Raw genomic sequence first — 15986 nt, 5'->3', positions numbered from 1 at the left:
AAAGTTAAAGACTTAGTTGTCTCAGATCAATGAAGGGGAGTGAACGAGGGCAGAGGGAAGGGAACATCCTCTTAAAGTGAAACGCTGCCAGGGTGTTATCAGGGCAAATGGAGGTTGTTCCAATTTATATCCAGAATCCAGTGTATCATGAGAAATGCAGAAATACACATAGATTGGTGAAAGGTGGGTGGACAGTAATCAGAAGGCCATATGAATTGTTCCAGGAAACACACCTGTCGCGGCGGTCTGCCGGCGATTAGCCTTCAGATATTGATTGGCAGTTTAATGTATTCTCCTTCATCCACAGAGGTAATGAGGCATCCCTGAGGACTAGGGTTTAAAGTTGAATGTGTCACACTGTTTCCCAGCATGCAACCTATTAATCAACATGATCCCGATTGTTCTGGCCTCAGTGATCCTCGCTAGCGCTAGGGGTCAGCCTCTATGTGTTTGGATGTTAGACAGAGACTCCTGGAGAGCTGTGGGTGGGTGTGCAGGTTTTTTGTTCCAGCCCAACACTGACACGCCTAATTCAACCTGAGTCAACTATTAGCCCAGACTGGCAACTATGATTAGTTAATCAGTTGAATAAGGTATGTTTGTTCTGGGCTTTAACCAGAACCTACACTGTAGCACTCCAGGACTGGAGTTGGAGACTCCTGTGTGAGAGAGAAAGACCTGACACTGAACTGTCTCTCTGTCTATCCCCATAGCCCTCGCGTGACCACCCGTGTGGTCAACGGACTGGACGCCAAGCCCCACAGCTGGCCCTGGCAGGTACACTGACACCCCTATCTCCCTGTCTCTATAATCAATTACTATTATACTGGGTTGCATTTACTGTATATAGAGCACTTTTCACCATAGGTCGTACTTCACATATCTTGTGAATTTGTATGGAGTAGCTCGCTCAATCCACCCTCAGTCTTTCTCACAATCACTTTCTTTTGGTCAAATGTCACCAATTCACATTTATTCTTTCTTTGTTTCTCTTTTTAAAATTTCTTTCTGACCATTTTACCTTCTCCAACCCTCCTACAGAGTGTTGGTTGGAAAGCACAACCTGGTTGAGACTATGGAAGGCTCCTAGGCCATCATCCCTAAAAAACTTGTTGTCCATACGAAGTGGAGCCCCATCTTTGTGACCTTCGGGTAGGAGTATGGCCCAAAATAGACAGGCTAGCACAACAAACCCTAAATGGTACACTAAGAAAACAGTGTCGTGTCTTTACTATCATTAACTGAAAACGGATAGTTTTTATCAAAGATTCTCTGTAATTAGTATTACACGATCAACTGATTAATCATGTAACTAATCAACTAGGAAGTCGGGGCACCAAGGAAAAATATTCAGATTACAAGGTTATAATTTCCTAATATAACCTTTCAGATATTTTCATATCTGATCCATAGTCTTCTGATTAATAAAATAATTGACTTTACCTCACTTTAGTCTCATTCCAAACGTCGCAAACTGTTGGTTATCTGCACAAACCCAGTCTTCACTATGAGTCATCCATACATCAATTGTCTTAAATCATTTATTATTACTAACTAAGTAATTCACAGAAATGCATAAACAAACCAGGTAAATGTGGTTACATGAAATGAGAATGTGCCCTAGTGGGCTAAACCGGCATGGCGGCTTGTTAGACAAAAGGCGAAGTGGGGTCGACTAAGAAGTCACTACAAAGTTAATAATTATAACAATTGAAATGCTAATCCTTTACACATGAACGCTCATTCATTCGGGAACAATTGCAATCAATATATATATTTACGCTCAGTGTGTCGTCTTGATCGCTGGGTGAAAAGATTGTTTATTTTGTATAATTGTCCGTCTCTCCCGCTCTGTGAGTAGTTCAGAGTGACATTCATTCGTTTCGTTATAGTATGGATGTTTCGGCGGTTGTCGTTCTTCGCGTTCAATGATACCGAATTCCTAGCTGCGGACTAGTAATTAATATCAAAGACTTGTTCTTATTCTGTCGGTATCGATAGTCTAATAGTTTAACCACGTGGTATGGTTAAAATATTCAGCAATGGTCTACAACCTCGTGATAATTTCTCAAAGTTGTGTTTTATTCGGAATGGCAGAAAAGGGCTGTCCCAGGATGTCTGACCCTAACTGGGCTCAGGGGCGGTCCTCTGATTTAGTTCAAATCCAATTACCTTTTTGAGTTTTCCTTCATTAAACATTCCAAAAGTATATTACACAATTTTACAAACAGTATCATACTCACTCATTCATCTTATACAACAATTAGATGTAAACCTCCATAACTGAGGCTATTATATAAACAGCGTTATGGTAATGTGGCCACACTGTCTCCCATGAGCTTCCCCAAGTTGTAACAAACGGACCAGTTCGTAGCTGGATTCTCCGCCGATCTTTTATACTTTCTCCGGAACATGAAATTTGTTCGTACCTCAAGTTCTGTGAGGTGGAAGGAATTGCTTTGTTCTCTATGAAAATATACTCTCTCTATACTGTGTGTCCATGAGGAGATCCTCAGGAATTTACGACGTCTCTCTGACCACAGCAACCTAGTTGAAGGAGGCAAGGGGGAGGCAGGGAGAGGGGGATGGGGCTTGCTATACCCAAAGAGGCCAACGTCATGACAACAGGTTTTGACAATATAGGTCTGATGTGTTTATGAGTAGCCATATGTGCTTGCAGTGCATCATATATATCTGGTCTGACTATCCTTTCCTTCCAGCTCTCTCTCTCTCTCTCTCTCTCTCTCTCTCTCTCTCTCTCTCTCTCTCTCTCTCTCTCTCTCTCTCTCTCTCTCTCTCTCTCTCTCTCTCTCTCTCTCTCTCTCTCTCTCTCTCTCTCTCTCTCTCTCTCTCTCTTCTGGTACATCACCGTCTGGGGCAGGCTCACCAGTAAGCCACTGTGTGTGCTCGTGCTTGTGTGTGTAGGGTAACTAACTGCAGTGTGACATCGGTGTGTGTTGATAACCTGCAGCCGAGTCTGATGCCCAGGATGGACCACGGCACCTGCTCCAAGCCCGACTGGTGGGGCCTCGCTCTCAGGGCCACCATGGTGTTTGACGGAGGAGATGGCAGTGTTGCTGGCTGGAACGTGAGTATCCGTTGTGGATGCAAGAGAGAGAGAGACAGGGCAAGAGAGACAGGGTGAGAGAGACAGGGAGAAAGACAGGGAGAGAGACAGGGAAAGAGAGACAGGGAGAGAGAGACAGGGAGAGAGATGGAGAGAGAGAGAGAGACAGGGAGAGAGAGAGAGAGACAGGGAGAGAGAGACAGGGAGAGAGAGACAGGGAGAGAGAGACAGGGAAAGAGAGACAGGGAGAGAGAGACAGGGAGAGAGACAGAGAGAGAGAGACAGGGAGAGAGACAGGGAGAGAGAGACAGGGAGAAAGACAGGGAGAGAGACAGGGAAAGAGAGACAGGGAGAGAGAGACAGGGAGAGAGACGGAGAGAGAGAGACAGGGAGAGAGAGACAGGGAGAGAGATAGGGAGATGGAGAGAGAGAGAGAGAGAGAGAGAGAGAGAGAGTATGTAGTGTGTATGTGAACTGTGTTTGTGCGTAACCGTACGTGTTGTTGTTTTGTGTTTGTGTGTGTGTGCATGTGAGGGTTTATGTGTGTGTGAGTGTGAGCGTGCATGTGTGTGTTTATTTGTGTGTGTTTGTGTTGTGTGCGTCTGACAGACAGCAAATTTTGTGTTAGGGCTAGGGTCCTTTTTTCAGAATTTCCTCCTGACTGATGTGCCCAAAGTAAACTGCCTGTTACTCAGGCCCAGAAGCAGGGATATGCATATAATTGGTACCATTGGATAGAAAAATCTTTGAAGTTTGGGTTTTGGTACAAAGAGTCACAGTTGGAAATCAGTCTGTGGGTGTGCGACGAAGATTGAACATACTTCTTTCCGTATGAAATATTATAGTTTAATTACATTTTAGGGTACCTGAGGATTGAATAGAAATGTAGTTTGACTTATTTTAACATAGTTTGGATTCCTTTGTCTGCATGTTGAACGAGTGGATTACTGAAATCGATGGCGCCAAATTGACTTTTTGGGATATAAAGAAGGATTTTATCTAACAAAACGACCATGCGTGTTTTAGCTGGGACCCTTGGGATTGCAAAGAGAGGAAGAGTTTCAAAAAGTAAGTGATTATTTAATTGCAATTTGTGATTTTATGAAGCCTGTGCTGGTTTGAAAAATATGTTGATGTGGGGCGCCATCCTCAAACAATCGCATGGCATGCTTTGCTGTAAAGCTTATTGTAAATAGGACAAAATCAGTTAGATTAACAAGAACTTAACCTCTCTGCGCACGGAACCCGCTAGCGGGCTGAAATTCCACAACATACGGTGATCGCTACATAAATAGTCATATTAAACATTCATGAAAATACAAGTGTCTCACGTGTATCGAAAGCCTAGAATCTTGCTAATCCAACTGCGTTGTCAGATTTAAAAAAGGATTTACTGCGAAAGAATACGATGCGATTATCTGAGCATAGAGCCCCATAATTATTTATTTTTTTAACCAGCACAGGCGTAACATAATCACAAACTGCATTAAAATAAATCGTTTACCTTTGACGATCTTCGTCTGTTTGCAATTCCAATGCTCATTGTTACACAATGAAGGATCTTTTGTTTGATAAAATCCGTTTTTATAGCCTAACACAAAACATTTTGTGAACTGCTTGTGTCGTGAATTCCGTCTCATTCCATTTGACGACACATTCCAGGTAAATAACTCACACAGAACGTGACTTTTCCAGTCATGTTTGGTTTCACTGCAATCAACTGGTTTGTTTGTAACACAATCAAATGTGATGGGACATTTCGCGGGAAGTATTGACTGAAAGAAACCGATTTGAAGACAACAAGTCATGACATCATTGTGCACCAATGATTTGCCCGCTGTTTCGTTGATTGACTGTCTTTTAACCCAATGACCACTGATCGTCTTGAAATCTAGCTGGGTAGATAGCCAATGAGCTGAGCTAAACGGCAATACGCCATGTTTATGTGTTGCAAGACCAACCCATGTAGTAAGCTTCAGCGTAAAGTGAGTCATTATTGAAGTTTCATACCGGAAGGAGCTATGCATATTACCAGAAGGAGCTACGCATATGGAAGGAGCTACGCATATTACCAGAAGGAGCTACGCATGCACTGCATTGTTTGGTGAACGCGCAGGTTCAGCTGTTCATGTATCAATCATTATGGCGACTAAGTCAGGGAAAGCTAAATCTAAGTCTAGATATACAGATGTACACACAATTTTTGAATAAATTGATTGGGAAGGTTATACAGAGATTGTTGTAGGACGCTTCATTTAGCGATTGTGAAGGAATATTTTTTGAACGGGAGAGGACATCGTTTTGGACTGGTAAGTTCTTATCATGCTAATGCCCTTGTTTAAAATTAATAATATAAAATATTATTGAAATGTGAGAAGCGTGTGTCTGCCGCCCCACCCCAACCCACATGAAATAGCCTATTTGAGGCTGTTGAGGAGAGGGCAGGACCACATCAATGGCCAAAGTGCAATGGAGACAGTAGATACAGCTGGTCTGTTGTAATATAATAAAGCCAGTAGATCTAGCTGGTCTGTCATAATATAATAGACAGTAGATCTAGCTTAAATGTCATAATGTAAAAGAGACAGTAGATCTAGCAGGTAATAATAATATAATAATATATTCAACCTAATATATTCAACCTTCAACCTTCAACTCTCTATATATGTCTGTTTATTATACCTGTTGATACAGGGCTCATATGTGAAACTATTCTAACTGAAAATTTTCTTTCACAGTGACACTGACTCCGAATGGGAGTCTTATCATGTGTCCTGTGTGAATTTAAGTATGCTCTCTCTAATTCTCTCTTTCTCTCTCTCGGAGGACCTGAGCCCTAGGACCATGCGTCAGGACTACCTGGCATGATGACTCCTTGCTGTCCCCAGTCCACCTGGCCTTGCCGCTGTTCCAGTTTCAACTGTTCTGCCTGCGGCTATGGAACCCTAAACTGTTCATTTTTACTCTTGAGGTGCTGTCCTGTTGCACCCTCTACAACCACTGTGATCTCCACCCGGCACAGCCAGAAGAGGACTGGCCACCCCTCATAGCCTGGTTCCTCTCTAGGTTTCTTCCTAGGTTTTTGCCTTTCTAGGGAGTTTTTCCTAGCCACCGTGCTTCTACACCTGCAATGCTTGCTGTTTGGGGTTTTAGGCTGGGGCTATATAAATTGATTTGATTTGATAGAGGACTGAGGGTCTTCCAAATATTGAAAGTGTGTAAATAGTTACCCATGTTATTTTGTAAATGTATATACATATATATTTTCATATATGTTTTAATCAATAATTTTTTTTTTTTCCATTTTTTTGTCTCCCATTTTTTTTCCCATTTTTTTGTCTCCCATTTTTTTTCCTAAATTTTTTTTTGGGGGGGGGTGTGTTAGAATACCGTTTTGGTATTTTGTATATCGTTATTTGTTTCAAAATGTATACCTTCACCAATTTGGCCACTTGGGTACATTTGGGCTACTTGTGTGGGACACCTGGGTGACTTCATGATAAATGTCATGTAGCGCACTCATTTTGGAAGTTATCATTCTGAAACTTTGCACAAGTACTGTTGCCCTCTTATATTTTTCACTGAAATTGTCTCCATCATCCTATCTGAATGTTTGTTTTATCTTGTTCGTTTTAAAGATGATACAAAAATAAAAATAAAAAACATGTGTTTTTTTTCATTGTTTTATCTAAACCAGATCTATTGTGTTATATTCTCCTACATTCAATTCACATGTACACAAACTGCAGAGTGTTTTCTTTCAAATGGTACCAAGAACATGCATATCCTTGGTTCTGTGCCTGAGCTACAGGCTGTTAGATTTGGGTATGTCTTCAGGCGGAAATTGCACAAAGTAGGGGGAGCTGTAAGAGGTTATTAAGCTTTTAACTGATATAAGATACTTGTATGTTCATAAATGTTGAATATTACGATTATTTATTGGAATTGCGCGCCCTCCAATTTCACTGGATGTTGTCGACTGGTGTTGCTGGTGACGCCTAGCCCTTAAGTATTAAAGCCCTTCTCTCCACCGGTCCTATTTGGGGACTCTGGTGGCCTTCTGAACCGCAAGAACCCAGAGGGACTGTGGGAGGTCCACGGTACTGCCCGTTTGTGTCTGGTCTGCAACTACGAGAATAAGCCTACCGTATTCACTTTCATCTCCAACTTCAATGACTGGATCGACCAGGTAAAAGAGAGATAAACCATGATCTCACACACAGGTCATTACAGTATTACAGTTTTTCTCAATTGCTAAAACACAATTTCTGAAACCTTGCTCCATTTCCTGAAAACATTCAACACAAAACCTCATCTTCAAGCACTACATACATAACCTCTGACTCCTCTCGCAAAATGAAACATTCGCCTCAAAACAGTTTTACCTGTGTTCAAAATCAAACACTGCTCTCAAATTATAAACAAAGTGATCAAAATGATATACACTCTCAAGCAGTCAGTAAACAATACACCGAAAAATAGAAAACACATTGTTCAAAACATACAATTCTCAGGGAGAAGTACATTTTTAATTTTTTTCTCTAATGCTAAAACACTAAAACCCATTAAAACCACTCAAAATTGATTTAACCTGTTTCAAATGATGCGACACAACCAATATAAGCCAGTTCAGAGAGCAAACAGGTTGTTGAAGGTGGGAAGGAGAAAGTCTGAGAATGGAAACATAATTTGAAACAGGTTAAATCAATTTTGAGTGGTTGTGTTCAATCAATGACATGTGTTCTCTATTTGTATTTGATTGTTGCCACTTGTGTTTACCAGTATGGATGACATGTGCATTAGAGTGCAGAATGTGTTTTGAGAATGAGAATGTGTTTAGAGTTTTGCTGAAAAGTCTAAGTGAGATCTGCAAATTGTGTTTTACCTTGTGAAATGGTTTAAGGTATTGACAACAGCCTGCATAATTAGCTAAATGAGTCTAGGCAACTGAGAACTTTGTTCAGCCAATGGGTTTTAGTGTTTTAGCAATTGAGAAAAACTGTAATTAACCCCTAGTCTCTAGGTGTAGAATGTAAGCCTCTAGGGGGTGATATCTACTAACCTAAGGATTTGTTAGTAGATATCAGATGATCAGCATGACCTTGGCGTCCTGGAAAATAAAAGTTTTATTTTCAGATAGATGATTTAATGGAAATTCATAAGGTGTTTGAATGACTTTTATTAGTTGTTCTATAGTCATGAAACTTTCACAGAACATGGAGGGGAAGGACTACTTTCAAGTTTTAAAAAAATGAAATCACCAAAGTGAGGTACAAGGTTTTGCTGGATGGAGGGAAAATATTTGCTGGAAATTTCTCCAAGGACTCGTCCTGTTCTATCTATTTTTTTTTCAGGCTATGATTAGCAACTAAAGCGGGACAGAATGGTGAATTGACTCCAATAAAAAAGGATTTAGAAAAATGGCTCTGTGATGTCTTTGTGCTTATTCTGTTATTTCAGGAATCATTTCATCTACTCCAGTTCACAAAACGTTCTAACAGTCACCACATGATGTCCTCAGTCACTCATGAGAAAAATAAAGGATTTCTATAAGATGTTTGCTTTGTGGGAGATATATATTCCTATACATTTATCTTCATACACACTTAAAAGCCCAGTGCAGTTAAAAATGTGATTTTCCTGTGTTTTAAATATATTTCCACACTATGAGGTTGGTATAATACTGTGGAATGGTGAAAATGATGATAAGGCCCTTTTAGTGTAAGCTGTTTGAAAAGACCACCTCAAATTTCAGCCTGTTTTGGTAGCATGGAGTATTGGCCTGCCTGGGGATATCACCAGGTGATAATTTAGTCAATAGACTAATAAGAAAGAGAGTCCCACACCTCTCTGCCAATAACAGCTAGTTTTCAGTTTTCCACCCCCCACTCAGACACTCCCAGACAGTCCTAGAAAAATTATTTCTTGAAAAATTACTCTTTGCTAAGAAGCATTTTTTTTCTAATAAGTTACCATTTTAATTGAAAACAATCACACTAAGGTACTTAATAGTTACCCAGAAATGATTTGCTATCGAAATAAAAAATGGCTTTGTGGAACTTTAATGATTTCACAATTCAAAATAAGTTGTTTTGTTCATGCTGTTTACTTAATATTTGCTAATAGGAAAGTTTTGAGACATTCCTCTGGACGATTTGTGAAGATTATTTTCTTCTCGCGCAATTTGGGCCTGTTTTAAGAACAGTAAAATGGAACCCTGTGTGTTCACCCCACTACAGAAAGATAGACATCTAGTTCTACACTTTATTCTGTCAGGCATATTCTGGGAATAAAGAGGTTTCATTAAAACCCTAATATGCGTCTGGGTGAGCCAGGCTGAGGTATGCTCTCCCAACAGTCTTCTTTCATCTTCAGCTTTTGATGTGATTACACATAACATAATTGGCAGACAGGCTGTGGATGAGAAAGCCACAGAACAAAGGCAAGGGGAAATTAAGTTTAAATTTGAATTTAGTCTCTCTCTCTACCTCTCTTACTCACATACTGTATACACTCGCTTGCTCGTACACACACACACACACACACACACACACACACACACACACACACACACACACACACACACACACACACACACACACACACACACACACACACACACACACACACACACACACACACACACACACACACACACACACCGACTTGCTGTGTTTTGACAGGGAAATTCGTATTTGAGGGAAGACATTGATAGGCAGACAGTATGTCATGTCCAATTAGAGCAGGTCACTGTCACACCGACTGTGTTTGTATGTGTATGCATGTGTGTGCATATGCGTGTGTGCATGTGCGTGCATGTGGTGTGTGTGTGAGTGCATACATGGAGTTTATCAGTGTCTTAGTGTATGTTTTCTGTGTCTATGAGTGCACATAATAGTTGTAAAATTGTTTTGAACCTACACATCAAGGGGTCAATTAAAGTAATTCAATACAAGAAGTATTACTTGCTGTTTGGTGTTTTCAATAAACAATAGCCCGAGCTAAACTGTTTGTGTGTAAACAAACCTATTTTGCGCTAAGCCCAAGCGGAATTTTTACTTTCTATTCTTCAAGAATATATAGGCCTAGACTACATAAAAAATTCTACACACTGGTTGAATCAACCTTGTTTCCACGTCATTTCAATGAATTTGCTTTGAACCAAGGTGAAATGAATGTTGAATTGACCTCTGTGCCCAGTGTGTTATGACCATTGGACAGATCCCAGATCAAACCTTTAAAATAGTTGATTGAATCTGTTGTTGCTCCGGGGTTTATCCTGCTTTTCCGGGGGAGATTGTGTCTGATGCTGGGTCTGGTCTGAAAAGAGCTTTGTCTTCACCCCCCCCCCCCCCCCCCCCCCCCCCCCCCCACGCTCTGAAAGGTGTACAGGGGGACAGCTTGCCGCCTTGCATACTAAATGTGCAATGCCCGCCTTACCAATTCGTGCAATGACATAGCTGTTTTCATTTCAGGTGGCTGCATTTCAATGTCAGGAAGTTCACTATGATGATTTTCTAGGGCGTTATATATAATGGGACAGTGTATATTACAGTAGCCTATACACCACAATGTGTGAGAGAGAAAGCCATTGATGGGATGTTCTTGGAGTTAGCCTATAGGCTACTTAAAAAAGCTGAATCTCCTCTGTGCCTGAGCAGCGAGAGGGAGGAGAGGGAGAGAGGGAGTGTGCGACATCACAGTGATCCACATTGACAGTGACATCACTACTCAACTAACGGGTGGGACTTCGCAGGCTTTCTCATTCCAGCAGTGTTCTGTGGATATTGAATCACTACCTAACTGTCAGGAAAATGTGCCTGGTACTTGGTGGCAACTGCCTTGTCAAACAATAATAATGCACTTTTGTGCCTTAACTTTATTCCTGAGAATGAAACAGAATCCGTTGCAGAGTCTGCTCGACGTTGGATCTGTGCATATGTTGATTCCGGATGGTGCGATCTGCTGAATGAAGCGGGAACAGGTGAGTGAGCGAGGGTTTGTGTGGGCATTTTTTAAGTGCCTTTTGGTCTAAGTTATTGATGATGACTATCGTTAGAATAGAACAAGTTGAACAACAGTAGCACAAAATGTTTTTCTCTGATTTTCCCACACTGTGACGGAAACTGTAATTTATAGAGTGGTTTTAGGTATTATCAACAGTAAAATACTCTGAGATGTTTTACTGCAGCATACTGTAAATGATGGTACATTGTGGGAAATTTGCTGTATTTCCAATGGTGCTGTAATTCCACCCCACAGAATACAGTACCAAACCAAATCTATGGCGCTAAAAATCTTTAGACCACTAGTGGGTCCATGGTATTGTTGTTTCTGGCTCATTAACCCTTTACACTCGTGGGAATTTGGCATATATGGATAAATTGAATTAATATGATTTTATTAGGATCCCCGTTAGCCGAAGCCAATGGTGACAGCTAGTCTTACTGGGGTCCGATACATAACGAAAAATACATTACTGACAAAATACTTTACAAATTACATACATTTAAAAAACATGAACATGTCGTGTGCATGTGTGTGTATCTATCAGTTACACATACATGTCAATACATACACACATAAAGTAGGTCACATGGGGGAGAAGAGTTGTGCCATGAGGTATTGCTGTATTTGTAAAAAAAAAAAAAAAGATTTGCTGCCCTCTTGCACTATATGAGATGGAAGGGTGTTCCATGCAATCATGACTCTGTATAAAACTGTACGATTCCTTGAATTTGTTCTGGACCTGGGGACTGTGAAAAGACCCCTGGCGGCATGTCTGCTGGGGTAAGTGTGTCTGTCCGTGCTGTGTGTAAGTTGACTATGCAAGCAGATTGGAATTTCCAAAACATTGTTTCTTATAAAAACAAGAAGTCTATCCACAAATCTTAGCCATGAGAGACTGGCATGCATAGTATTGATATTAGCCCTCTGACTATAATGAAGAGCAAAACCTTCCGGTCTGTTCTGGGCCAGCTGCAGCTTAACGAGGTCCTGACCATATGAATGGATAATAACCAAGATAAAACGTAGCCCTGCAGGACTTGCTTTGAGGACTGTGGTGTCAAAAAGCCAGAGCATCTCTTTATCACAGACAGACCTCTCCCCATCTTTACAACCATTCAATCTATATGTTTTGACCATGACAGTTTATAATCTAAGGTAACAACAATAAATGTAGTCTTCTCAACTTGCTCAACAGCCACACCATTCATTACCAGATTCAGCTGAGGTCTAGAACTTGGGGAATGATTTGTACCAAATACAAAGCTCTTAGTTTTAGAGATGTTCAGTTCTAATTCTAATTCTAAAACTGACTGCAACTCTTTGTTTAGGGTTGTAGTGATTTCACTAGCTGTGGTTGCTGATGCAGATAAGGTCGAATCATCAGAATACATAGACACACAAGCTTTGTTTAATGCTTGTGGCAGGTCATTGGTAGAAATAGAGTAGAGTGCCAAAAGAGCTGCCCTACAATTCACCACATTTTACATGTTTAACATGAAAGAAGCTTCCATTAAAGAAAACCCTATGTGTTCTATCAGAAAGATACAGTGCCTTCAGAAAGTTTTCATACCCCTTGACTTCTTCCACATTTTGTCATGGTACTGAATTCAAAATGTCTACACACAAATCTATACAAAGTATCCCATAATGACGAAGTGATTATGTTTTTGTTTTTTTCAAATTCATTTATTCATTTACATAAGTATTCACACCCCTGATTCAATACTTTGTGGAAGCACCTTTGGCAATGATACCCAGCTGTGAGTCTTTCTGGGTAAGTCTCTAAGACCTTTCCACACCTGGATTGTGCAATATTTACACATTATTCAAATCGGTGGTTGATCATTACTAGACAACCATTTTCAGGTCTTGCCATAGATTCAAGTAGATTTAAGTCAAAACTGTAACCCGCCCACTCAGGAACATTCACTGTTTCTTATTAAGCAACTCCACTGTAGATTAGACTTGTGTTTTAAGTTACTGTCTTGCTGAAAGGTGAATTCATCTTGCAGTCTACAGTCTCTGGTGGAAAGCAGACTGAGATAGGTTTTCCTTTAGAATTTTGCCTGTGATTAGTTCCATTCCGTTTCTTTTTTATCCTGAAAAACTCCCCAGTCCTTAACGATTACAAGCATACCCATAACATGATGCCGACACCACTATGCTTGAAAATATGGAGAGTGGTACTCCGTCATGTGTTGTATTGGATTTGCCCCAACCATAACACTTTGTATTCAGGACACAAAGTGAATTGCTTTGCCACATTTGCAATATTTATTTAGTGCCTAGTTGCAAACAGAATGCATGTTTTGGAATATTCTTATTTTCACTGTCGATAAGGTTAGTATTGTGGAGTAACTACAATGTTGTTGATCCATCTTCAGTTTTCACCTATTCTCTCTGTGTGTGTGTGTGTGTGTGTGTGTGTGTGTGTGTGTGTGTGTGTGTGTGTGAGAGAGAGAGATTTACATGATGCATGCATGCTCACAACCGTGCACACACAGACACACACACACACGCGCACACGCACACGCACGCACACACACACACACACACACACACACACACACACACACACACACACACACACACACACACACACACACACACACACACACACACACACACACACACACACAGATAGACTCTTATTGTTCGGTTGTGTCCAAGAGAACACAATCTAATCCCCTCATCCACATCCAGCCCCACCCCATTCTAACAAACTCTTGTTGTCCATGGCCATTGCATAACAGTCAGCAGTGGGTTTCTCACTGTATTGACCCTATGGTATTGACCATGTCTGGGGGTGAGGAGACCGGCCTGTATCCTGCACTTTGGACTCACTCGTGACTGTAATCAAATTGACATTCCCTCAGTCAGTCTGTCTGTCCCTAGTTACACCTGAGGCATATTCAGGATGGTAGCAAATAGATAGAAAAGCTTTATGTAGAACAGATATGAATGCCTGTCATGTAGAATAGGGAATCATGTTAGCTCTATTCATTGTATTTCTATCTGAAACATTTTGAAAATGTTACCTCACTGAATATACACCTGGTCTTTCAACCAGCATGCAATTCCTCCACATTAACACCAGTGGCACCACTGACAGTCTTAACTACAGTCCTCGGGGGCCGGAGTGGTGTTACACTTTTTCTCCATCCCTAGCTAACACAGCTGATTAAACTAATGTTATTCTAAACTGAAGATCATGATTAGATGATTATTGGAGTCAGGTGTGATATCTGGAGCTGGGACAAAACTGTGACACCAATCAGGCCCTCGAGGACTGGAATTGCGCATCCCTGTAACAGGACGTGTGTCATCCTCAATAGATCCAATACGCACCAGTCCACCAAGTAGGATCCCAAAAATAATGAATGACTGATGTGTGAAACATGATGTGAGATGATCCTTAACTCTGTGCTACTACTTTGCATTCTCCAACACTACCACAGTTCAGATTGGAAGTGAACAGACTCAAGAATGAATGTATATTGATGCAAACCATTTGGCTTTCCATACTGTATGTTGCACATGAAACGACTCCTTTAAATGATAACCTCCAATGCCATTTCAACCTGCTGCTTTCTTCTTTTCTGTCTGTCTCCAGTCAGATGTTCATCTAATCTACTCTTTCTCCTGTACTCTCTGTGGTACCATGTGGTCTCATTTCCCCTCTCATCGGTAATAGAGCTGACAGGGAAATGGCGCCGAAAAACAGTTTAGAGCTTGCCTGGATCTTCTGTGGCGTGATGCCACATCCAAGAAACCCCACCCATTCTCATTGGTATAAAATTAACTCTATTACCAGGAGTCAATCAAGTGCATCATTGCCACGACCCTTATTCAAAAAAATACCTGTCTTGATTACGATTGGCTGAGAGTGGCAAGGAAAGAGGAGAGAAGTTTGAAATGAGTTTGCCTCACTCAGTCGATGCATGGAGAAATGTGTGGCCTCATTGGAATGCATTGTAGAGGGATGCATACAGAGATTAATGAGTTGGTTCTCTATATTGAAGTGTGATTGGAATATCATTCACTGACACAGAAACCATCTCACACTCACTCAGACACACACATGCAGGCCCAGGTTGATATCAACACATCCACAAACCTGCATCTAAACACACACTCACTCAGACACACATACAGGCTCAGGTTGATATCAACATATCCACAAACCTGCATCTAAACACACACTCACTCAGACACACACATACAGGCTCAGGTTAATATCAACATATCCACAAACCTGCATCTAAACACACACTCACTCAGACACACACATACAGGCCCAGGTTGATATCAACACATCCACAAACCTGCTTCTAAACACACACTCACAGGGTCCACTACACAAACAAATAAGAATTTGCAGTTAGATTACATATTTATAATATCTGTAGATTACATTTGCAGTTAGATTATATATTTATAATATCTGTAGATTACATTTGGACATGTTTTAAGTATTGTGGACTCTTAAGAAGACTGCTTTCAGTGTTTGAATCAAGTTCAATGACATCTATTGCTCTTAAGACACCTCATGTAGTGAATCAGCTGTTAGTGATATGGTCATCCATCCCCAGTTAAAACCTGTAGTGTGCTAGTCTGGCCTGGAGAACAGGTCCCCTTAGGAAAGAGCATAATCACCTTGAGTACATTGTCCCCGCTCCGGGAGGTCCAGACCCGGGGAAAGACTGCCCATTATCTCAGTGTGTACTATATGTTTGTGTGTAAGACGGTTGTTCACATAGGTGCATCTACATATTTAAAATGTGTGTGTACATGTTCATGCATTAAATCTCACATTTTCCTCTTTGCTCAGGGGCCACTTGTTGGGGCTAACACAAGAGACAGCAGAGTATGAAGCCCACAGCGGACCGTGGACTAGGATGTGCCAGTA

At 40.9% G+C, this 15986-nt stretch overlaps 1 protein-coding gene across 1 annotated transcript; it reads left to right on the top strand.

The window, feature by feature from the left end:
• The first annotated feature begins 444 nt into the window (after positions 1–444).
• LOC139412317 (chymotrypsin-like elastase family member 2A) lies at positions 445–8439 on the top strand. The gene is made up of 6 exons (XM_071159155.1): positions 445–485; positions 714–777; positions 1127–1152; positions 2926–3088; positions 7086–7256; positions 8422–8439. The coding sequence occupies exons 1-6, from the start codon at positions 445–447 to the stop codon at positions 8437–8439; spliced, it is 483 nt and encodes a 160-aa protein (XP_071015256.1).
• Positions 8440–15986: the final 7547 nt, after the last annotated feature.

The sequence above is a fragment of the Oncorhynchus clarkii genome, chromosome 6 (assembly GCF_045791955.1).
Source record: "Oncorhynchus clarkii lewisi isolate Uvic-CL-2024 chromosome 6, UVic_Ocla_1.0, whole genome shotgun sequence".
Lineage (NCBI taxonomy): Eukaryota > Metazoa > Chordata > Actinopteri > Salmoniformes > Salmonidae > Oncorhynchus > Oncorhynchus clarkii.
The sequence above is the reverse complement of the archived record's forward strand: the minus strand, read 5'-3'. Positions and strand labels throughout refer to the sequence as shown.